Below are 24,565 nucleotides of genomic sequence, written 5' to 3' on the forward strand. Positions count from 1 at the left end.
GCCGCAGTTAGCACCTACATACGGGAGTTGTTATCCACAACTCACGCCCATGCAGCCCACGCCCATCTCCTCACTCAGTCAGAGCGGACTTTCCCCTTATCTGCTCGTCCCTTCTCTTTCATCTGGGTTGTCCCTTCTGTATATGACGTTACCCTCCTTCAAGTAGCCGAGCCCACGCGAATAACAAGCACAACACGTCACAGTAGAAACAATGAAAGCATTTTTGTGTTTTATTTATTTCTAATTTACACTTCTGGATTGGATTGGATTTGCCTTTATTAGTCTCACATTGGAGAAATTTACATTTCACAGCAGCAAAATTATGAAAGAAATGAAAGTAAAAAAGCAAAATACAGGAGCAGCTGGAAAGGCAGCCACTCTCGTGGCGCCGTCTTGAAGTCAAAAGAAAAAAAAAAAACTAAATAACAAATAATATGACAAAACAAAGACACAGAGAGACATCCATTCTTAAGCACTTTCTGTACCCTTTTACTTAAAGCAGTTCCAGATGAAAGAGGAGAGCCTCAAAGTGTCTCTTCACGTGGATCAGGGACATCATGGTGGAATGTGCACGCCGACTACAAGCTAAATGTTGAAAGCAAACACGCAGCTGTAGCATCCATTTGTAACGCTCACATTATTTTAATATGCACCAGAGTCGCGAGTACGAAAAGCTCTGAAAATTTCTGAAACTCAACATGTATGCGTGACGAATCCCAAAATATCAAAAGTAAGTAGTACTGTATTTGACAGGTCTTTATGTGTGCGTGTGTTTGCGTGTGTGCGCGGGCGACCCTTCTCGAATGCGAACTTTTGTAGACGCATTTCTTAAAGAAAAAAAAACCTTGGTAAAACATATTAAGGCACTGTAAGTATAAAAGCATACTGTACTTGTCTTTACTTGCCATATAAAAGTCATCAGATCACTGTTTTACTTGATGACAGTGTACAGTGTACACAGACTCACGGTTTTATCGTTTTTTTTTCTTGCAAACGGACAAATTGTGCATTCGTGTACATATTATACGTACGGAGACCAAACTGCGACACAACGCAGCCTCAACCTTTGTCAGGAAACGCAAAAGTATGGCACTCGGTCAGGTTTCAATAAAAACATTAACTAATAAAACAGACAGATAAATTAAAAATGTTAAAGCAACAAGAAAGATGGGTTAAGTTAAATTTTAAACATGTCCATTTGCAAGAAGAAATCTGCATAATTCAAACAGAAAATTATAATATGCAATATTTGGAAATTTATGGTGAAAATACTCAACAAATAACTCAAATAAATACATATTTAAAACCTTTATTGACAAAGTTAAGGCACTGTTATCCAATAGTACAATATTACATTAGCATTTTTGTTCTTGTCTTTGGTATGTCACATTTTTAACGTGTTTTGTCAAACACGTTAGATAATGTACTGTCCCAAGTTATGATGTGAAATACATGTTACCATTTATTCTAATAATAATAATTGTGTATGATTATTTATGGGTGGCTCGAGTTTACGCCAGCTTTGTATTGTATAATTGAAACAGTTATCAGGAATATGGAAGATAATGAGGCTGTTAAAATTCAAGTTAAATGTGATGCGATACTCACAAGTGCCATACTGGACATTCAATTTACCAGTTCTTAATTCCGCCCTTAATCTTGAGAGTTGATTACCAGAATACATGTTTGATGCATTCCTTATTGGCTTGCATTCGATTGTGGAAAAAAAACAGAGGTGGTTTAAAAATGACAGTCTGGATTTAATCGGTTTAAAACCAAGCCACCCAGCGATTGAATTCCAGCAGGTCAAATATGGTGAGTAAAGATTAAAACAACCTTACCATTTTTTGGTATTTTTTTACTGCAGTCTCCAAATTGGAAAAAAAACGTTAATCTTGTATCTTTGGACTTTGACATCTGTGATTTAAATTAGACACATTTTTTTTCATATTCAGTACTCACATTAACAAGCATACAATTCCAGCTCGTTTTTTTAAACACTGAAAAACAATACACCTTGCACACATTCATCTTTCCTCTCATGTTCCGCAGTGTGCAGAAGAGTAAGTTCGCCCAAAAGAGGCATCTACTACTGACATGTGTTGTAAATTTGGATCTGTTTGTTGATGTCATTGAGGATTGCTTTCATCTTGTCTTCCAAGCCATCAAGCTGACGAGCTTTCCCTTCCAACTTTTTCTGGTTCTCTTCATAGTTTTTCTCCAGCTCTGCGGGAGCAAAATATTTCGGCGGGAATTCAACATTAAATACACGTAAAAATGCCTTCTTCTTTTTTCTAACAAAAATCCATCAATTTTCGGCACTGCCAAAGTCGCCAGCCTATTACACCCAATTAATTTCGAAACTCTTCTGAATTTGAATATAACCATTTAAGACCATGATTCATTTTGTACTTTTTCCTTCACTTTTTCTTAACACACACAAACAAACAAACAAACAAACAAATGAATAAATACATAGGTGGATAGATATATAGATAAATAAATACATACACAAATACCTAAATAAATAAACAAACAAACAAATAAATAAATAGAAGAATATATATAATTATAATAATCATCATCATCATCATCATCGTAAAAAAATAATAATAATAATAATAATAATAATAATAATACATTTAATTTCCAAGCGCCTTTCAAAACTGTCAAGGATACTTTACAGTCACGTGATAAGAACTTTTTTTTTTTTGTGCGGGTGAGCAGCGGCAGCCATTCGTGCCAGCGTTCACTCTACCCGGAAGATTGGGATGCCATGTTGAGACCCAGCGAAGGCACGCCGTGACAATATTTTGGTGGGGTTGATTTCACCTACATAGATGAATGAATAAATTAATAAATGAATGAATGAATGAATGAATGACGTACACACACACACACACACACACACACACACACACACACACACACACACACACACACACACCCACACACACACACACGCACAATTCAATAAACAAATAAATAAATAAAAAAGATAAATTAAATAAATAAACAAATAAATAAATACCTGCTAGTCTCTGTAGCTTTTTCTGGGCGTCCAGCAATAATTGTTTCGCTTCGTCCCTGAGGCTCTCCGCTTTCGTCTTGGCATCTTGAACAGCTTTGGCTTTGGTGTCAACACGCTGTTTCACCTCATGGTAGTTATCGGTCAGCTGTCCGTCAAGAATCTAAGCATTAAAAATTGAGAGTGTATGTGAGTGATTGAGGCAACATTTTCCCGGAAAGAGTGATCAAAACACATGCGTACCTGCTTGGCTTCGTTTGCCTTGTCTCGCGCCATGGTGGCCGTCTCTTCAGCCCGAGCTGCTGCCATGCTGTTGTTAGCGCGTTTGGTCTTCAACACGTTGATCTCACGGCCCAATGTGCTCAGACGGTCTATGGCTTCGCTTAGTTGTCGCTCACTGTTAGAAGTCTCTGATTCCATCTGTGGAGGTTCGTGTGCAAGTAACGTGAAAGTCGTACCATGGGTACGATAAGAGTCAGGGTGGTTTCACAAATTTTGAAACACAAGTAAAATATAATTCCATTTCGGGGATTACCCATGAGAGATAATTGAACCCATGACACCAAGGAATAGTAAAATGTTATAAATGCTCTCACAGTTAACAGGTTGTGTGATTGAAAAGAAAGGAGTGTCAGCGCAGAGCGTCGATGCGTATGTGGAACTGTTGCGGCTTGGAATTGAAGCGGATTTATGTGAGACAGTCTCATTTCCTCAATGTCACATTATTTAGTTTTTGTTGTTGTTTTGACTTCAACATGGCGCAGCCTTTGCAGCAGGTCCTGTATTTTGTTTTTCTACTTCTTCCTTTCCTTTCCTCTTACTTTCATCACTTTGCTGCTGTGAAATGGAAATTTCTCCACTGTGAGACTAATAAAGGCTAATTCAATCCAATTGTGACATATGGAGTCTGGAAATGAAGTAATTCAATTAATTTATATTCCGAAAATGAAATGAGAACATCCTGTGTCATGATCAGAATCAGAAAGTCTTTCGTTGTTCCATGATACGGATTATGTGGAATTTGCACTCTAACGTCATGATGGGTAACAAAAATAGAATACATTTGAAGATTAAAAGTAGTGTTCTGAGTACTTTTGGTTACCTGCGCCAGGCGGGTCTCTGTGTCATCAATGTCAGCTCTGGCTAAGGCGATGGCCTTCTCTGCCGACATCTGGGAAGTCTTAGCATCCACCAAGGCCTGCTTCACTCTCTCCGTGGTGGTCTTTACGCCTTCAGCATGATGCCTGCACAGCAGTACACAGAAGATGTTTTTTGGGGATGGTTTTCAGAATCGACTTCCAGGTTCTTTTGAAGCATTGTTGACAGAAGCCCAAATCTCATATCCAAAACATGTCCTCATCATCCTACTTGACTGTTTGATTGAATGATGACAAATACCTTGCCCTCTTAGCATCCAGCAGTAGTTTCTCCGCCCTACGGACATCGTCCTGCGTCTGCGCCAGAATGGCATCGACGTTGGAGAGGCTGCGGACGCGTTCTTTAATTTCATCCGCAAGATGTTTGATCTGGAGAGGGGAAGCGGGGATGGAAAGCTCCAGCACACGATTGGCCACCGCCTCAATATGGTCCGGGTCGGCCCCTTCCTCTAAGATAAAGGTGAAGACCACAAGTTCAAGTTAAGAAGTCGTTGCCATGATTTCTTTAATGGGGTGGACTCACGCATGAGGAAGTCCCTGATTTGTTTGATAAGGTCTCGCAGGTCCTTGTTGGAGCGCTCCACTTGGTTCTTGGTGGTCTTCGCTTTGTCCAGGGCTGCTTGGGCTTTACCCCTGGCCTCCTCTGCTTTGGTCTTTGCTTCTGCCACCTTACCAAAACAATATGAGTTCAACTTAGTGTTACAATTCATGCTTTTTTGTTGTTTTACATACTGTATAACGAACAACGGAATTTGTATTTGTGAAAGAGCAGGTGTCCAGTTAAATTAACTCATTCGCTGCTATTCCCGAATTTATCCGTGTATTGAAAAGTGTGACGTGGAGTGCCATTCCCGAGTTTGCTCGGTTTTTGCTTTTTCTTGCAGGGGGTGCAAATAACGCACTGATCAGACCTCTGGCAAGGTTTTTCACTTCCACGAGGGGGTAGCGTTTGCCTTTTGTCAATAATAACGCTTTCTTACAGCTTCAGCTGTTGTTAAAGCGCTATATAGATCAATGTGTATGTATTGTTTTGTATTGTATTTTGTACAGCTGCCCCCATTTCAAGCTCAGATAACTCCAGACCCATACAATTTAGGAATTAACTCTTTTTTTCTAATAAAAGAAGAGAGTCTAATGTTTCTAATGCTGTATTGAATGTTGATGCAGTCCTAAAACTCAATGGGTTGTGGAATTTGAGTGAAAATGACAAAAACCCTGGCACTGGAGTGAACACTTTTTTGCACATCGTCTGGCAGTGAATGAGTTAATAAAAAATGTGTGTTGAAGTTGCTTGATTTTATTTTATGAAATGGTTGCCTGAAATAAAATCATCTGGATCTAGAAACAAGCCATGGCTTTTTTTTGTGCAGCTGCTTTACAAAATACAATTTAGCACATTTCAACATGTAATTTTTTTTAATGATAGGTACAGCGGTACATTTTTTTTTGTGTTGCACATCATACATAGCAAGTTTTTTAAAAAGTCAATCCATTTGGGTGGCAACAGATATGACAACGATAAGGAAGTAGGGTGCTTCCATACCTTGGTAACGAGTCCTTCCACTTCTCCCATGGCTTTGTTGAGCTGCTTCTCTGCATGCTTGGCTCTCTCCAAAGCATTGTCAGCTGCTGCTACAGCACCGTTACAGTTTAGGCCTCCACAGTGACGGTTTCCTTCATCGTCACGGCAACCCGCACCTCCGCAAGGGCTTTCCGCACAGGGAGCATCGCCTGTTGTACCACAAACCTGTTGTGGGATGGGTTTGGTTTCATTGTTAATGCTGTTTATGTATATGTAAAAACAGTTACACATCAGTATTATTCATACACCTTGGCGACCGAGATCAGACCTTTTCGTTGATCTTCCGCAAGTCCAGATTCTGGACTTTGGCCTTGAGTTCTCCCAGCGATCGCTTGTTGGCGCCATTTTTGCGGTTGAAGTCGTCCTTTTTAGCGGAGATGAGGCGCTCGGTGCGACGGCGGGTGTCTGCCGATTGGCTGACTGTGCTCGACCTGCTCACGGTTGACTGGTTGGCACGTCGCTCAGCGTCCCAAGACTTGTTGTAGGAGGTGCGAATGCTGTCGTATGCGCCTGAGCAGAAAAAGGGATGACAAAAGAGGACAAACAGCACAATTTGTTTTGAGCCGTACCTAATCAGAGTGCATCTTTAGTTATCTGAATTTTATAGTTAATATGGAGTATTGATTTCACAGTTACGTGGATTTTTGTGAAAACGATTTTATAATGACACATTTTCAAAATTCAAATATATACTATTAATAACTACTACTGCTACTACTACTACCACCAACAATATACAGTAAATATCAATATTAATAAGGTATTGTAATTATAATAATAATGATTTATTATTAATAATACATGCCTTAAAATGGTTGGAAATGTCTGGCCAATGTTTCCAAACGTGAATCAGATTAATATAATGTCAAACAACGTGGAACCATTTTAGTATTTTATCTGCAGCGGAATTTGTTCTGTAGCCACAAAGGGACACAAGTCTTCTTGTGCCGGTCCCAAGCCCGGAAAAATACAGAGGGTTGTGTCAGGAAGGGCATCCGACGTAAAAGCCTGGCCAAAACAAACATGCGGATCAAACCTCTGAAGATGGAGGACACTGATTTGCTGTGGCGACCCCGTCAAGGGAAAAGCCGAAAGGAAAATAAATAATAATAATAATAATAATAATAATAATAATAATAAGTGAATGCCTTTTACTTCCTCACCAAGAAAATTGGAGTTTTTGAGGACATCGAGCTGGTGATGGAGCTGCTCTGAGGTAAGGTTCAGTTTTCTGGCCTCTCTCTCGAGCGAACTCAGCTCCTTGCTTGCCTCTGAATTGCTGTCTTGGACGAGAGTCAAATCTCCTTCCAGGCGGTTCAATGTGTCGGTGGTGTCGCCAATTTGAGATCTAAGGAAAAGGGGATATGTATATGGATATTATTCATGAAACAGGTTGTGATTTTTAAAATACTATTTTAAAAAGTTGAAGCAATGGAGTAGAATATAATACTTAATCCATTTAAGACTATCAAGATATAATCGAAAATGCTCTTTTATAGAAAGGCGGAAAGCCTCCAGAAGATAAACCAGGCCACTTACAAAGTTAAAGCCGACAGTCACGGTAATTGTCATGTAACATCCTGTATGCATTACACAAAGGAAAAGATTTGAAGTCATAAAGAAACCAGCACCTAAGCTGTTCGATCAGCTCCATGAGAGTGGTAATGGCGGCAGCAGTGGCGTTGCGTGAGTTGACGATACTTTGAGCTTGGGCCAGTTTCTCCTCGAGGTCCCTGAAAGCTTTCTCGTATGGGCCGGTAAGGCCTGTGGTCTGAATCTCATGGGCGCGATCTGCCAAAGCCCTGGTGCGCACCGCCAAGTCCTTTTTGTAGGAGAAGATATTTTTGCTCCGTTGCTGACTTTACATTTAATCCCACTCGCTCTAACTATAAACCCCGAAAGAGGATCCCGCACCTGGACAATGCGGTCCCAGTCCCCGAAGCATTGATGGCAGGGCTGGCAGTTGGGGAAGACACCGGAGAAACCTCGGGCGCACTGGTCACAGCGGACACCCGACACCCCTTGCTGGCATACGCAATGACCCGTGACTCGGTTGCACTGAGACGTCTCAATGCCTCGCCAGTCGCAGTCGCAAGCTGTTAAGAGAGGCAGAGACGAAGAAATGAAGTCAACACAATTCTGTTTGTGTTACAGACAACATTCTAATATGCTTTGCGACCGTCTCGTGGCATATGGGAGTCAAGAAACTGTCAAGTTTCATTTTCGATAAAAGTAGTACTTTGTTGCCATCTAGAGGCAACAAAGAAGTATATGACTTTGGCACATGGTGCTGACCTCTGCACTGCGTCTGAGGGTCTCCCCAGTAGTTCTCCTGACAGTCTGTGCAGGTTTTCCCACCGAATCCATCGCGGCACTGACACTGTCCACTAAACTGAAAAAAAAATGGAGAGGAAAAATTGTTTGGAAAAAAACAATTGGACCTTTCTTTTAGAGGGGCTGGTGCTAATACTGCACAATTTTCAGTTCTCGCCCCCCCCCCCCCCGCATTTATTTATTTATTTAACAGTCTATTTAGCTGTCTATTTATTTGTTTATTTATTCATTAATTCATCAACTTCTTTATTCATTCATTTATTTATTGGGTTATTCATTTATTGGTTTGTTTGTTTTAGGGGGCTGCTGCTATTATCTCACAATATTTTTGAATTTTCAGCCCTGTATTTATTTCTTAAGTAATTTATTGATTATTTTATAGATTTATTTATTGATTGATTTATTGATTGATTTATTGATGGTTGATGTATTTGTTTATTGATTGCTTTGATTGCTTTATTGATTGATTGTTTGATTGATGTATTTATCTGTATGTTTAATCTGTCTATTTATTTGTTTATTTATTCATTCATCCACTCGCTTATTTCATTAATTGTTTATTTATTCATTCAATCATTCATTTGTTGATTCGTTTATTTATTTATTTTTGTTAGTTTTTTTACTCCATAACATTTTTGAATTGTCAGCCCTTATTATTTGACTGATTGGACCTACTAAAATCGAAGACCCCCAAAATTCAGTGATGCACTTTTTACTGGACTCCTTTAAAATACCATTAAAACAGCTGCAGCGCATTCAGACCTTTTTTGGTCCATAACGTGTATTGAACCCAAATTCAAATGAGACTACACTTTTTGGCTGTGATGTTTCATTTCATGCGCGTTTACTGTATGTACCTCGTTACATGATGAGGTGACTGAGTTGTGGGGGTCACAACTGCAGGATTCACAACCTTTGCCACTAGCCAGATTCCAGTGGCCGGGAGAGCAGTGGTCACACGTCTGACCGATAACGTTTGGTAGACATTGGCACTGGCCAGTGTGGCGTTGACACACGCAATCCTCACGTTCCAAACACTGGCTGCGCTCCGTACCGAGGAAGTTACATATGCATTCTAAAGACACACATATGATGATTTATTATATTAGGGAAGCAGGAAGGGTGGAAAAAAATGACTTACTCCTGCAGTTGCGTCTGGAAGCATCGCCGAAATAACCACTTTTGCAGATGCCGCAGTCTGGCCCTTCTGTATTGTAAAGGCATTTCCTGCACTCGCCGATCCGCCGGTCGCACGCGTCAACATCGGACAGGTCGATGTTGTTGTTGCATTGGCACGGCCGGCAGCCTCCCCCGGGCTGAGAGGGGTTGCCATAGTAACCGGGGGCACACGCCTCACACCGAGTCCCTTAATTGAGAGAAAATACAGATTCGTTGGACCAGAGGAAGCGGTTTGGATTTACGCAGATCAGGCAAAGTGTCTGTTTGGGAGAACCCAGTAACTACAGTTAATGGGTACAATAATTAGAGAGATAGCTAATTAGCATTAAAATAATGCTCGGGAAATCAGTCCTGCCAAACCAGCTGATCAAAAACACCCCCCTCCTCTTCAACGTAAAAAGTGCTCGCCGCACAAAACAACCGTTTGAATGCCAGGTCTCTCAGATTCAATCGTGTGCCACAGCGTGTTATGCGACTGAAAATAAAAATACTTGGCATATTTGAGTCTGGCAGGAGGGAGTACAAGAGGAAATTTAAGCAAGAAGGAATGAGAAGGTGGGGAAAGATGAAATGGTCACATTCATCAAGCCTTGGGAGGGGAAAAAGATAAAAGTTTGGTCTGAGTGGCAAAAGCAAAGGAGTATCAGCTCCAAAGAATGAACAGTTCTTCAAACAGACACTTTTTCCCTCCATTACAAACGAAATAGGACATTTTGGTCAGATCCTGAATTGGGGGGAAAAAAATATCCACTTACAAGTTCAGAGAGTAAAAATGTCTGTTTATAACGAACAAATAAAGGTATTCTGATTCTGATTCTGATAAAGATCCACAATGTACCCCACGCAACAGAATACCAAAACACAAGTCGGAGTATAACTTATTTGTGACCACCCAAAGCAGTCAAATGAATGACGCTTTTGATAAGAAATCTCAATGGGGTACAACTGCGTACCATACAAGGCACACGTAAGCTTGAGAAAGTGGTCAGCCGACATTTTAACAACAGTGTCCACGGTACTGCGTGATGCTCCGCACAGCCGCTCACAAAGAAAACTCATTTGTGGAGGCATGTCTGAGCATTTTGGACCACAGAGGTGTGAAAGCAAAGCATGCATGGCCAGGACATGGTGGTAAATAAAGACAGACTTGCGGTGACGTTGGCAGTGGTGGACGGTCAATTCCAAAATGGATTTTTTTTTTCTTTTACTCACGTTTACAAAGGGTTAGCCTGGAGCGTTTAACAATCCCTGTAGCAATAATATAAGGGAAGGAGGAAACAACAAAATATTTAAAGTGACGTGTGATATTTCAACTTCTTCTGTGGATAAAGTGAAACCATAGGTTTCAAAATACAAAATCCAGCACTTTGCTTCATGGAATAGCTCATTTCGCTCACTTGAAAGCACAGGTGTCAAAGTCAAGGCCCAGGGGCCAAATCTGCCACATCATTTTACTCGGGCCGTGTATGCAAATCAAACGTATGAAATTCCATGAACGCTGGCGCGAATGGCTGCCGCTGCTCACCCATACAAGAAAGTCCCATGACTGTAAAGTGTCCTTGAGAGTTTTGAAAGGCGCTTAGAAATTAAATGTATTATTATTATTATTATTATTATTATAAAGTCCGAACCAAATTTTCAAATTTAGGCTCATCCTAAATCTGTTTACCTGTGTATCCCTGGTTACAGTTGCAGACAATTTGCCTGTTACGGTTGTCTTGGTAACAGGATGCTGAAAAATGTCGTCCGCTGGTAGGGCCATCCGGACAAGGGCACGGGCGACACCGGACAGCTGCTACACCCGGAATCGGGTTACCATAGTAGCCATTGGCGCACCTTCAGAAAGGGTCAATTCGAGACAATCAGAGTGTTTGGTATATTCTGCATTTTGTAAACATGTGAAAAAAATCACCCTGTGTGTGATATGTTGAATAAAACTGAGAATCTTTGAAAAAGTGGTGTTGGTCTTTTCGGATTATTAGGAATGGAAAATGTTCACGGTGGAAAACTCATGGGAATTAACCGGAATTCATTTGAAAAAAAAAGGAAAAAAAGCAGGACTTCAACGGACAGTTAGGACGGCAGAAAAAAATCATTGGCACCGCCCTACCCACTCTCGAGGACTTGCACACTGCAAGAATCCAAACTAGGGCGCGTAAAATCCTACTGGACCCTCCGCTCCCTGCCCACTACCTTTTCCAGCTACTCCCCTCAGGCAGGCGCTACCGATCCATGCGCACCAAATCCAGCAGACATTTAAACAGCTTCTTCCCCCAAGCCATTAACTCTTTGAACAGTAGCCCAAACGGAACTGTATAGTGCCTCTTTGCAATTGTTTTGATGATGATACTAGTGCAGCGTGTTCTACCGCAAACAAATTCCTTGTGTGTTCTACATACTTGCCAATAAAGATGATTCTGATTCACTACAATTTAATATTTGATATTCGTTTTGGAACGTCAATATAAATGAGCAAAATCCTGACAAGAACAACCAGATTTACTTGTGTGGTGATTGAAGTGAAAACCCATATATTGAAAAACACAGGCAGTTAATATTAATCTTTTATTTTGTTATTTATAATTTGATCTGTAACTTTAATGTTCTTAAGTGTATTGAAAGGCACTTCTAAATAAAATGTATTATTATTATGATGATGATTATGTAATTTTCAACAGATTATTTTTTTACAGACAGTGGCGTTTTTAGGTGTTCAATTACATTACATGTTTAGGCATGTACTTCCGCCTTCGTCAGAGTGTCACATATGTTGTTGTGACGCGCCTTTTTCAGATGATGATGATTATTTGATAATATTTTACTTGTGGCAGGCAAATATCGAAAGTAGAATCTAGCTTCGGAGATAATCACCACTCCACCACGTTGGATTAAATTGGAAAAAAATGTAATATTAACGTTTCATGGATGTCTGCTTTGGGCAAAACAAAATACTGACATGTACTTAAACATGATACCTTGTTGTTACCACGTCCTACGACAGAGGTTGCAATGGTTAACAGGTGAAAGGGGTATTAGTTCTTAGGTTATAATTATGTATGCATCGCAACCCAAATAAATTAAACAAGAACAAATAGTCTGGCGATGCATATGCCATCTTGGAACTGTCGCGCCTTGGAATTGAAGCGGATATACGTGGGAGACAATCTCTTTTCATCAATGGATGCTACAGCTTCATGTTTGCTTTCAACATTTAGCTTGTAGGAGACGTGCACTTTCCACCATGACATCCCTGATCCACTGGTGAAAAGGATGCTTTGATCCTCTCCTCTTTCATCTTTTATTTATTTTTTGTTTGTTGTGGTTTTGACTTCGAGATGGCACAGCGAGAGTGGCTGCCTTTACAGCAGCTACTGTATTCTGTTTTTCTACTTCTTTCTTTCCTTTCCTCTTCTGTTCACAACTTTTCTGTTGTGAAATGTCAATTTCTCCACTGCAAGAGCAAAAAAGGCAAATACAATCCAATCCAAAGAGATCACCTGTCGCATTTGTCTCCTCCGGTGTTGTCCTTACAGTGAATGCACGCACCGCTCCTCTGGTCACACTCGTCGGCGTGGCCGTTGCATTGGCAGGGGCGACAGTTAGGGAAGCCCCAGTGACCTGCCTGGCATCTGTCGCATTGCTGGCCAAACGCTCCGGGTCGACACTGACACTCCCCGGTGTACTTGTCGCACAGCCGAGTGAGCGATCCTTCCACGCTGCAACCGCAGGCTGCACGGAGAGAAGATGGAACGAGAATCGATTTTGAATTGAAAGATCGTCAATAAGAGGACTGAGGTGTGGAATTTTCCCAATGCGTTATGAGGAACGCCACAAGGTGAGGCTTGTGTACAGTAGGCCGCCACACTCGCTACTGAAATGCAGATACTGTACTGTACACTGCAAATGGAAACCAGGTGAAAATATAACCACTTAAAAAATGTTGTGCATATCACATTTTTTTTCAAAATTGTATTATGTTGACACTATTAAAACTTATACTATACTAATATTATAGTTAGATATTGTAGTAGGTGAATGTACTAGTTATTCTTGTTTTTTTCTGCAAGACCTCACTTCAACCTTTTTTTGTTTGTTTTTGCATTACTGCACTACGTCACTTTACATACGACACTACCTCACTTTACATACGTCACTACCTCACTTTACATACGTCACTACCTCACTTTCAGAAATGACATGTAAATATCTCTACTCACCAATGCAGCCCGACGGTCCAAAGCCATAAGTTCCTGGGGCACATTGTTCGCATTGTCGGCCAATCACATTAGGCCTGCAGCGACACTGACCCCCGCGGACATCACACACTGAGCTGATGGAACCCTGGGGGTCGCAGTTACAAGCTGGAGGGAAACAGTTCTTTTCAGTGGTGGGTTCACAAAGAAAAATAAATGCAACGAGGGGAATTCATGGGTTCACCGTACCATGATTGAATAACATTAAAAATGTGTCTGCATACTCACGCAAAGCCCCGTCGTTAATAACAGCCGACATGCTTGAGATTAGCTTAGCGCAGGTGTCAGTCATGGACGGGTGAGTCACGCTCTTTGAACCCTCGTGGCAGCGGTAGCGCTCATAAGTCTGTTTCCTGGTACTCGAAGCCAAGTCTCCGGCGTTGAAGAGCTCCATGGAGGAGTGACGGGGCATTAAAGCAACCTGGAGCAAAGAGGCACGGTCACAAAATTGAACTGGGAACGATTTTGTCGTATGGAATGAGACAAAAAGGAAGGATTCGTCCTCACAGAGTCCATAAAGAGGACGGCGTTGGAAGCTCCATTAAAGACAACATTGGCATCCTGATAGCGTCTGAACTCGAAGCGGATGGTATATGTTACACCTCTTTCCAGACACACAGGCTGAGGAGGAACCATGTACCTAAGCATACATTAAAAAAACAAAGATGAAATCCTACAGGCATATTGGTTTTTACCCTGAGGGCCATGTGATACAATTTTCAGGCAATAGCAAATAGCAAAATGCTTTTTAAAGGCATTAAGTATATGTCAAAAACAATGAAGAGATCAAATTGATTCTTCAAAAAAATGTTTACCCTTGAAATCTTCGAAGTTTAGGATCCCTTTTAGCCTGGAAAGTAAATAAAATATCAACGAAAGCCAGCAGATGGTAGCATTGTGCCTCTTGATTACAAAGTGCCTACACGATGTTGCGAACATAATCTTCTTTTCCTTTCGCCTTTTCCCTACAAGGGGTCGCCACAGCGAATTAGTGTCCTCCATCTTTAGAGGTTTGATCCGCATGTTTGTTTTGGCCAAGCGTTTACGTCGGATGCCCTTCCTGACACAACCCTCTGTATTTATCTGGGCTTGGGACCGGCACAAGAAGACTTGTCTTCCTTTGTGGCGACAGAACAAGCAACTCGCTCAGGAAAAGGCTCCCAAACAATAATATTATTATTAATAATAATAATAATAATAATAATAATAATACATTTAATTTATAAGCACCTTTCAAAACTCTCAAGGACACTTTACAGTAGCAGGATAAGTTTTTCTGCCGGTGAGCAACTGCAGCCAGACGCACCAGTGTTCACTCAACCCGGAATTAACACACACACACACACACACACACACACACACACACACACACACACACACACACACACACACACACACACACACACACACACACACACACACACGCACGCACGCGCACGCACGCACGCACACGCACGGTGGATTTTGGAAATTTGTAGTTACAAACAAGGCTGGTGAGTACATGTGACATTGTAAAATAACATAAAAGTGCTGAAAAAAACATACATACATACATACACAAACATATTTAAATACCATGATGCACACACACGATTAAATAATACTAGTATTCCTAATTGGCATGCAAATGGTTGATAATGTTTGTAAAACGTGAAAGTGCATTTTAAAACAAAAAGAATCTTGTTTGGTAAAAATTATGTGATTTGATGAAACTCAATACACACTCAATACAAAAAGTATATCCATATCTCTCTCTCTCTCGCCTTCTCTCTCGCCTTCTCTCTCATTCACTCTCTCAGTAAGTAAGATTCTGCAGTAGTAGCAACAGTCTCCACCATAAATATTTCACACATAAGTAGTTCTGAATATTTTTCCACCTTCCCAAATTTTGTGGTTGAGTGTGTGTATGTGCACTAGAGCAACAAACCTTCCTCCAGCAGGCAGGGCGACAACGAGTTTGTCATCATCTGGGATTGTGTTCCCACAGGGGCTGCTGGTTGGAATCGGGCCTGGACGGATGACTGTTATTCGTACTTCTTCCCAGTCCCGGGGCATCTGGAATAGATAAATGTTATGAGGCGATGGATGTCATCTACGTCGTCCATCTTTGTATCAAACAAAAATAGATATCTGGTCATTTCACCTACGGGGAGTAATATTGTACTTTATGGCAATACAAGCTTCCAATCATCTGGGAAACATTTTGGAGCGCGTCTGTGGGAATGTCTTTCCATTTATTCAGGACAGCAGTTATGATTTTTAAAATGTTCACATATGTTTAGAATGAAGATTTAAGTGTAAGATATTGAGGCCTAGTAGTCAGCTGGTTAGCAGCGTCAGTGCAGATGCGCAAGGTTCAATTCTGGCTGCGGCCTCCCTGTGTTCTCCCCCATGGGTTTTCTGTTTCCTCCCAAATTCCTAAAACATGCATGGCAGGCTGATAGGATGCTCTAAGTTATCCCATTCTGCCCTGTAATTGACTGCCAAACGGTTCAAGGTGCCCCCTGGCTACTGCCCAAAGATGGCTGGGATTGTCGCGAGCATGCCCTGTGACCTTTATGATGATAAGAGGATCAGAATATGGATGAACGGCTAACAGAAAATGCACAACTTCTGATTGACAGCTGAATTGATGGGGTGTGTCTAAACACTTTGTGCTTGAAATACACCCACCGGTGACTCGTAGCGAATGAGCAGGTCATACTCCATGGAATAAGGGATGTTGCTGATGATGAACTCAAGAGTTCCACCTTCGGGTACGCGGGCAAACCCGAGTCCTGTCCATGTGGCCGAACGGCCTTGCTGGTGTTCCCTGGCCTCTAATGTGCAGCCCTGATAGAAGTCGGAGAAGTTTATTTGTGCAGTTGAATGCATCATGTCATAGATGTTCCTCACCTGACCCATTTTGGCCAATTCGGCTTCATGCAAGAGGTAGTCCAGAGTCATGAAGAAATAGCCAGACTCCACCTGTGTACACTGGCGACCTGTCATGTGACTGCGGCAGTGACATTGTCCGCTATCGATGAAGCAGCTGGAGAGAGCGAATGATTTTACATAAAGTACGACTGTCGTGATTTTTTTTGGTTTGAATTCACAAAACACCTAGTTGTTGGGGAAAGTCTCTTGCTCTCTTTCTCTCTGTGTTGCCCCCATTTCTCTCTTTCCTCTCTCTCTGTTTTTATCTCTCTGTCTTTTTCTCTCAGTCTCTCTCTCTCAGTCTTTCTTTCTCTCTCTTTTTGTCTTCCTCTTTCTCTTCCTCTCTCTGTATCTCTTTCTCACTCCATTTCTCTCTATTCCCGCTCTCTTTTTCTCTTTCTCTCTCTCTTTCTAACTGTCGCTCACTCTCTCTCTATCTTGCACTCTCTCTCTCTCTTGCCATCTCTCATGTTCTCTCTCTCTCTCTCTGTCGGTCTCATTCACTCCTGCCCTCTCTTTCTCTCTCTCTCTCTCTCTCTCTCTCTCTCTCTCTCTCTCTCTCTCTATGTATCTCTCTCTCGCTTTCTGTGTCTTTCTCTCTTTCACTCTATTTCTCTCTCTTCCCGCTTTCTCTCTCTCTCCCTCCCTCTTTCTCTCCCCCTCTTTCATTCACTGTCTCTCCCTCTCTTTCTCTCTCTCTCTCTCTCCCTCTCTCTCTCTTCTTTCACTCTATTTCTCTCTCTCCCCGCTTTCTCTCTCTCCCTCCCTCTTTCTCTCCCCCTCTTTCATTCACTGTCTCTCTATCTCTCTTCTTTCACTCTATTTCTCTCTCTCCCCGCTTTCTCTCTCTCTCCCTCCCTCTTTCTCTCCCCCTCTTTCATTCACTGTCTCTCCCTCTCTCTCTCTCTCTCTCTTCTTTCACTCTATTTCTCTCTCTCCCCGCTTTCTCTCTCTCTCCCTCCCTCTTTCTCTCCCCCTCTTTCATTCACAGTCTCTCCCTATCTCTCTCTCTCTCCCTCTCTCTCTCTTCTTTCACTCTATTTCTCTCTCTCCCCGCTTTCTCTCTCTCCCCGCTTTCTCTCTCTCTCCCTCCCTCTTTCTCTCCCCCTCTTTCATTCACTGTCTCTCTCTCTCTCTCTCTCTCTCTCTCTCTCTCTCTCTCTCTCTCTCTCTCTCTCTCTCTCTCTCTCTCTCTCTCTCTCTCTCTCTCTCACTCCAAATACATTTGTCATTGTCATTCAGTGCTGCCATTTAAATAAGTGGATGATAAACTGTAGTGCCACAGACTAAACAGGAGGCGACTGGGGCTCTATTGATTTGAATGTGCTCATCACTCACTGGTTATCCAGAGCAGCTCCACTGTCACATTCGCAACCTCGGCAGCCGTTCAGGTCAAGACTCAGGCCCCAGTGTTCTGGCTGGGAGAGATAGATAAACAGATAAAATGAAAGGCAAAGACAGAGAGAGGAAATCTTGCCAACTGAAAACATCACCCGTCATTCTCTAAAAGCAGTGGTTGAGTCACACAGAGTGAAACCAACCCTGTAATCTCAAAGAGTAACATTCACAGCTTTGTGGTATACCACTGCTGACTGGCTCCTGTTATTTAACATTTTGAGTTGTCTTCTCTTCCAAAACAGTGGTTGTGTTTTCGATGACACAGCAACCACTTTCAGAAGTCAGTTTCATTGTTTGCATGAATACTTGAACGCTTTAGCGCTCAGTGGTTATTTCTTGCTTTACCCAATTTAAGATCCACTTGCAGACCTGACCATTTTTAGCGCTGATGGAAACCCACACCAAATGGACTATCCTAAAATTCCCCAACTAATTTTAGAGAGTCCAGGCAGGAGCTCACATTCCTGCCCACACTATTCCTGGATGAGTGGGACAAGACGGACAGTGAAAACAAGCGTAAAGAAAGGAAGAAAACAATAATAAGTAGTAACTATTAGTGCAAAACTCTGAGTCAATCAGCTTTTCATTGAGCAAATTCAGTAATTTGAGAGTATAATGCCAGTTATAAACGTGGGACCTTTGCCAGCACGACGTTGAGCGCCTTACCGGACATTGATCACAGCTTCGTCCGGTGACGAGACGCTTGCAGAAGCAGTCGCCACTGATCGGGTCGCACTGGGTGCTCCCTGCCACCGTTCCCCTGTGATCACACCGGCAAGCTGCAGAAGAAAAAAATAAAGCCATTTTTTTCAGTCTTTTTAAAAATTGATGAATGGATGGATGGATGGGTGGATGGATGGATATGGATTGGGTGGGATTGTGTGGTTCGTGGTTGGTGGATGCAGGGATAAATGGATGGATGGATGAATGTTGAGTGGATGGATGAATGGATGGATGTTGGGTGGGTGGATTGGATGGAATGATGGGTGGATGCATGGATGGATGCATAGGTTGGGTGGGTGGGGTGTGCGTGTTGTGGTTGGTGTATGGAGAGATGGATAAATGGATTGATGAATGTTGAGTGGATGAATGAATGGATGGATGGATGGATGGATGGATGGATGGATGGTTTTAGGGTTGTGTTTAGGGGATGGATGGTTGCCATCAGGTCATTCATATTTGTTGTGTTCCTTTGTTTTTGTTTGGTTTTGCATTCCAAAGCAAGTCTGTTTAGGAATCATGAAACCCAAAATAGAAAGTTTTAAATACATTGGATTGGATGGACCTTTATTCATCTCGCAGTGGAGAAATTGACATTTCACAGCAGCAAAGTTATGAAATAAATATATACATAAATAAACACATAAGTATAGACATAAACAAACAGCGTGGCAAAGTGAGTAGCGTGTTGCCTTACTGATTATATTCAAAGTGTCATGTTAAAATGTATGCATCAACATGAACAATGGATGGCAATAAAAAGATGACAATTGTGAGTGAAGGTTCAATTGAATAAACAGGCTTGACCAAATCGATTTTGGCTCTCATGGCGGGAAACAAGCACAACTTCAAAAGCATGATGAAGTCGATATAACACTTGTGTGCACTTACGCTGGCATCCCTCAGGGTTGTTGGCACTGAGGCCAAAGTAGCCCGTACGACATTTGTCACAGCGTTGGCCCTCAACGTTGGCCTTGCAGCGACACTGACCGGCCACCATGCTCAACGTCGGTGCTGTGTGGCTGTCACACATCCCTCCATTCTCAGAACCTTCCGGGTCACAGTCACAAGCTGGGGGGAGACACAATTTTGAAAATGATCAATAAGAATTAGAGATGCTCATACATTGCCGTTTATGATTGGCTATTGTCCAATCAGATATGCAGACGTTGCACTCACCGACGCAGGCCCGAGGGTCCCGGATATCTTTGAATGGTTCTTTGTAGTAAAAAGGTTTGCACAATTCACAATTTCGGCCCATCGTGTTGTGCAGACAGTCATCACACACGCCTCCACTGATGTTGCCAGTGGCCAAATAGACCGCCATGTCAAAATGGCAGACCGATGAATGGCTATTGCAATTGCACTCTGGAAAATGAACAAACACTATCGTTAGGCTAAAGGCACTCACGTTGGAAAATGTCAATAAACTAAGGCAATGCTTGATAATATTTTATATTTTTTATATTGTTGAGGCTTCATCTTTTACTAGATGCATTTTCAACTCATTTAGGATCGTTACTCGCCTCGTGCCACCGTCATTTCATTTTCAAGTGTCAAGTTTTACAATGCGAAATATTTAAGATCCTTGGCGACATTGGATTATATTTATTTTATTTTTTGGGGAGGGGCGTACAATTTAAAGGCACTTACTCTTAGACTATAGCTAAAAAAGGAAGTCCTGTACAGGTTATAGCAAATAGCTTCCGTGACGTCCCAGAGCTGGATGAACAGGATACGTTGAGATTATATCTTTTTGAAATTTAAATGTCATATAAAATTTCAGTTCAAAATGAACAAAACGTTATTCATACAGCACTGCACAATAACCACGGTTGTAGTAAAGGGTTTTGCATATTGTCTTCATTCATTCATTCATTCATTCATTCATTCATTCATTCATTCATTCATTCATTCATTCATTCATTCATTCATGTGTTTGTTTCTATCTATCTATCTATCTATCTATCTATCTATCTATCTATCTATCTATCTATCTATCTATCTATCTATCTATCTATTTGTTTATTTCTTATTTATTTACTCATTCATTTATGTGTTCGTTTATTTCCCATTTATTTAAATGTGTATGTATTTATTTATCCATATATTTATCCATTCATCTATCCATTTATTTATTTATTCATTCATTCATTCATTCATTCATTCACTCATTCATTTATTTATTTATGCATTTGTTTATTTCCTATTTATTTAGTTATTTACTTAGTATTTTTTTATTGTACACACGATGTAAAATGTGCTCATTGCTACACTATGTAAAATGTGCTCATTGCTATGAATTTGCAGCGCAAATAAGTACAGGGCATCAGGAATAAAATTCTCTTTGCGATTCTAAAATTAGGGGAAAGGGTAGAGGTGAAATAGTTAAAATCAGTATTTCAGTGGCAGACTCACTTTTGCAAGCGTTGGTGTTGCGACCCTCCGCGGGTCTCCACGGCATGTCGTTGTAGAAGTCCTCACATCGCTCACAGTTCAAACCTTTCGTGTTGTGATTACACACACACTTCCCGTGAACCTGCAATCACAGATCGAGGGAGCGTTAAGAGTAATTCTGAGAAAGATGTTGATTTTACAAAGAAAAAAAAGAAATTGTTGGGTGAATGCGTACCATTCCTTCTATACCATCCCTGATGCCATCAATTGGGGCGCACTCCGAGGCGTGGCCGTAGCAAAAACAGTTTCCACGCACAACCAGCTCATACATAGCGTAGTAATACTTTTCTTTAATTTCAGGTCTGGGATCTAGCAGGTTGTCTCCCAGTGTGTGAAGTTTGGTGAAATTCACCCTCAAATTGGTAATTTTCAGCTGGTCTGTTGAGCGAAAACAAAATGATGACATAAAGATTCAATTAAATTGCACCGAATCATTTCATGTATCGTCGTGTTTGCCAAGGTGGTGATAAGCAAGCCGAAAAAGTCCCTTTGGGCTGATACTGTGCACACATGAGTGAGCGCACAACAACCCCCGCTGGAGGAGGTCAGGGCTCTGTAAACAGAGCATGACGAAGCTGAGTGTGTGGCAGTCACACCAAGAAGTTAAGTATCTGATTTGTCCTTTGAAGAAATTTCCTTCCCCCTTTTGTCAGCACCGTGTCGGACCAAAGTGTAAAAACTGAAATTGTTAATGTGTAATAGTCCAGTCCAAGAGAAAATGTGGCTCACTTCATTGCAGCAAAATATTGTATGAGAAAACAAATGAAGCTTATGCATTGACCTTGAATGTCCTATTACAGGTGGAAACTCCTATATTGCAGATGCCGACAAAATGACGTGCAAGACAATTACCGGCAGTGGTGGGCCGACAGGGCCTGCAAGGCCTTCTCTGCAGGCCGAAAAATCTGAATCACAGACTAATGTTAATTATATTTTGTCAATGAATTTTTGTTAAATAATTCCAAATGGTCTTTCAGCTTCCTTTCATTGCTTTTCCCTTGTTGTGATGCTTCCAAATGTGTTTCGTAATTAAGCATTTAACCAATCACATTTCAGCCATCGTTTGTTACCAGGGTCAGAAATCTACCTGGATGTCGTCACAGTCAGTTCTGCGGGCCCTGGAGCACAAAAATCAATGTCGATGAAACTGTTGCATTAACCGATCAGATTTCAAGTTGGTAAACCAAGGCCTGCTGCAAGGCGCAGGAAAGGAGGAAGAGTTTTTGCAGGGGTTTTTGCAAACTGTGATTGGCTAGCCGCTAGTGATAAGACCATACTGGCCAGAGCTAGCACACTGTATGCACACACAGCTGTATAAGCAAATATATATTTTGTATTTTATTTAATAGCAGTTTTGTCAACCCACAATGGCTGAAGGAGCAGAAGAAATGGATTTGGTTGCAGATACTGTTAAAGCCATTTTCAAGACGGACTTTTCAAGTATAGATGGACATTATTAAGAACTGTTGGACAGCTCAGAAGCTAGAAAAAATAGCAAATAATATTGCAATTTTATGAGGTTATTATGAATCCATACGTGCATAGTAAAAATTGAACCGTTTAAATGACAGTATTTTTTGAGTTTCTGCAAGTCACAAGTTACTTGATGGCTAATGGCATCTTCTAGTGGACGTGTGGTAAATAACACTACACTCGCAGCTGTGGATTGATTCAGACGTCGCACCACTGAAGGCTTGGGTTGACATGCACGGCCCGCCACTGATTACTGGTCATATTTGTGGGGCACAAATAACTAATTTTGCACATGTTGTGTGCTCAAAAGATTGTCATTTCAACTGCGTTTATTCAACCAAGCATCTGGGAGAAGAAACTATTTATAATTTTGTACCGGAAGAGACATTTGACACGGAGGAAGAGAGAAAAAGAATGAGCAGCTAAGACAGTATTTCACTGTGTATCTCCTATGGGACGGTGTGCGATCCTGTTCGTGCTTCGACGTGGAACAATGAGTCATCGGTGGAAATTTGATGAGCTACCAAGAGTAGAGGTATGTATGATAACATATGAAAATGGGCCCAGTGGGAGACCTACTTTGGATGTTTGGGCTGTATGGATCCTCAATCTTGATGGATGGATCCAACACTCTGTAGATGACCTTGGCCACAAAAATAACATGCACAATTCTAATGTGGAAGTGGGAATCGGTAAACATGAACCTTTGAAAATGATCACTTTTGAAGGTATTTTCATAGTCAGCCTCTCAATTTATATATTAAAAAAATCTTATTTTTATAGCCGATTACAACTAGAAATATGAGAAATGAAATCCAGTGTGATTCCTAACTCACCTCTCCCTCGGTAGATGGCTCGATGTCGGAATAACGCGATTCGCAGATAACATCATTGATGCTGTGCAAAGGACCCTGGGATACACCAGGGAAGTTGGTGGCGCAGTCATGGGAAAAATAACGGTAAATCTGCCACGTACGACCAAAATCGGCCGAACGCTCAATCAGCAAGGCTGCCGGACGGAATGTCTGCCAGAGAAAAAGACAAAAAAGGGAAAGAAAGAGGTTTAGATTTTTTTTGGGGGGAGGAGTGTGAAAAAAATTTTGAAGTTACCTTGAAAGTCATAATCAGGTGAGTGAAATGAAACTCCGCCTCCAGGTCCAGTTGGATATTCACGTTTGACTTTCCTGCAACACAGATAAACATTTAAAATTTTTTAATGTGGGTATGTTTTTGGAATGAGCAATTAAATGTCTTCAATATTTTAAGAGTGTGATAGTCTTGGGTAATGACAAATCTGGAGTCCTGAAATAAATTGGCTAAAAATCCCTTTCAAGATAAAAACGTGTTTTGGAATCGTTAATATTGAGAGTCAATGGGACGAAATTCATCATGCTTCTCAGGCTTTTCCAAACGCTATCTTAAATTTGGTGGGTGTAAAAATTCATTCTAGCCACAGTTCACTTGATGAACACACACACGCAGAACACACACACACACGCAGGACAGTCTACAATGAAAGATGAATCATACTCTGCCTCTCACAACGGCTGACAAGCACAGGAAAGGAAAAGTCGGAAACGGAAGAGGGAAGGGTGGGGGGAGAAAGAGAGAGAATTCCATTTTAATCGACATTTTCAGTTTTAATGGAAAATATGTGCACCGAGGATAATCCCCCGCTTTTTCCACCCCTCCTCAAAAAAAAAAAACTTGCAAGTATGCATACTAACATAGTAAATGACCTTTCAAACCAGTGAGTGAAACCACTATAGATATGGAGAAGCTGCCATGTTGTCATGGAGATGCAAAAGTATCTGTGACTAAAAATAACCCCAGTTCTTCTGTCTTCTTCTGTGCCATTCTGTCCAATTCTGACTGTGACAATGCCGTACCGTTTTCAGACTGCCACCATGACTTTTTGCGATGAGGCTTGAAAGTGGTGATCACGTTCTCGATGCGGTGATTGATGGTGTTGTAGACGGGGTCGTAAGGCCGCCTGGAGTCGCAGTCGAAACATTTCTTCTCCTCCTGCGTTGAGGTTGAAGGGGGTTGAAAGGTGAGAGAAAGGCAC

The 24,565-nt window shown here is 41.4% G+C and overlaps 1 protein-coding gene across 2 annotated transcripts in view; it reads right to left on the reverse strand.

The window, feature by feature from the left end:
- Positions 1 to 1,293: 1,293 nt before the first annotated feature.
- lamb2 (laminin, beta 2 (laminin S)) overlaps positions 1,294 to 24,565 on the reverse strand; it is a 38,231-nt gene continuing 14,959 nt past the window's right edge. Inside the window, exons 5-37 of one of the 2 annotated variants that reach the window (XM_089011308.1) lie at positions 24,387 to 24,522; positions 23,608 to 23,681; positions 23,334 to 23,522; positions 23,077 to 23,140; positions 21,200 to 21,402; positions 20,986 to 21,106; positions 19,747 to 19,935; positions 19,459 to 19,638; positions 18,514 to 18,626; positions 17,788 to 17,867; positions 16,429 to 16,564; positions 16,207 to 16,365; positions 15,461 to 15,588; positions 14,041 to 14,173; positions 13,762 to 13,954; positions 13,498 to 13,641; positions 12,778 to 13,009; positions 10,950 to 11,116; positions 10,493 to 10,528; positions 9,243 to 9,467; positions 8,959 to 9,176; positions 8,063 to 8,159; positions 7,682 to 7,863; positions 7,399 to 7,589; positions 6,931 to 7,115; positions 6,036 to 6,277; positions 5,729 to 5,932; positions 4,709 to 4,853; positions 4,427 to 4,634; positions 4,131 to 4,272; positions 3,272 to 3,448; positions 3,032 to 3,191; positions 1,294 to 2,226 (exon numbers count right to left, since the gene is read on the reverse strand). In XM_089011308.1, the coding sequence (XP_088867434.1) occupies positions 2,090 to 2,226; positions 3,032 to 3,191; positions 3,272 to 3,448; positions 4,131 to 4,272; positions 4,427 to 4,634; positions 4,709 to 4,853; positions 5,729 to 5,932; positions 6,036 to 6,277; positions 6,931 to 7,115; positions 7,399 to 7,589; positions 7,682 to 7,863; positions 8,063 to 8,159; positions 8,959 to 9,176; positions 9,243 to 9,467; positions 10,493 to 10,528; positions 10,950 to 11,116; positions 12,778 to 13,009; positions 13,498 to 13,641; positions 13,762 to 13,954; positions 14,041 to 14,173; positions 15,461 to 15,588; positions 16,207 to 16,365; positions 16,429 to 16,564; positions 17,788 to 17,867; positions 18,514 to 18,626; positions 19,459 to 19,638; positions 19,747 to 19,935; positions 20,986 to 21,106; positions 21,200 to 21,402; positions 23,077 to 23,140; positions 23,334 to 23,522; positions 23,608 to 23,681; positions 24,387 to 24,522 (5,190 nt within the window). In that variant the 3' untranslated portion in view covers positions 1,294 to 2,089. The remainder of the gene's footprint in view (positions 2,227 to 3,031; positions 3,192 to 3,271; positions 3,449 to 4,130; positions 4,273 to 4,426; positions 4,635 to 4,708; positions 4,854 to 5,728; positions 5,933 to 6,035; positions 6,278 to 6,930; positions 7,116 to 7,398; positions 7,590 to 7,681; positions 7,864 to 8,062; positions 8,160 to 8,958; positions 9,177 to 9,242; positions 9,468 to 10,492; positions 10,529 to 10,949; positions 11,117 to 12,777; positions 13,010 to 13,497; positions 13,642 to 13,761; positions 13,955 to 14,040; positions 14,174 to 15,460; positions 15,589 to 16,206; positions 16,366 to 16,428; positions 16,565 to 17,787; positions 17,868 to 18,513; positions 18,627 to 19,458; positions 19,639 to 19,746; positions 19,936 to 20,985; positions 21,107 to 21,199; positions 21,403 to 23,076; positions 23,141 to 23,333; positions 23,523 to 23,607; positions 23,682 to 24,386; positions 24,523 to 24,565) is intronic. The other variant, XM_089011316.1, reaches the window with a different exon arrangement.

This window comes from Hippocampus bargibanti, linkage group LG01 (genome assembly GCF_051943395.1).
Source record: "Hippocampus bargibanti isolate YZ-2025 linkage group LG01, ASM5194339v1, whole genome shotgun sequence".
Taxonomy (NCBI): Eukaryota; Metazoa; Chordata; class Actinopteri; order Syngnathiformes; family Syngnathidae; genus Hippocampus; species Hippocampus bargibanti.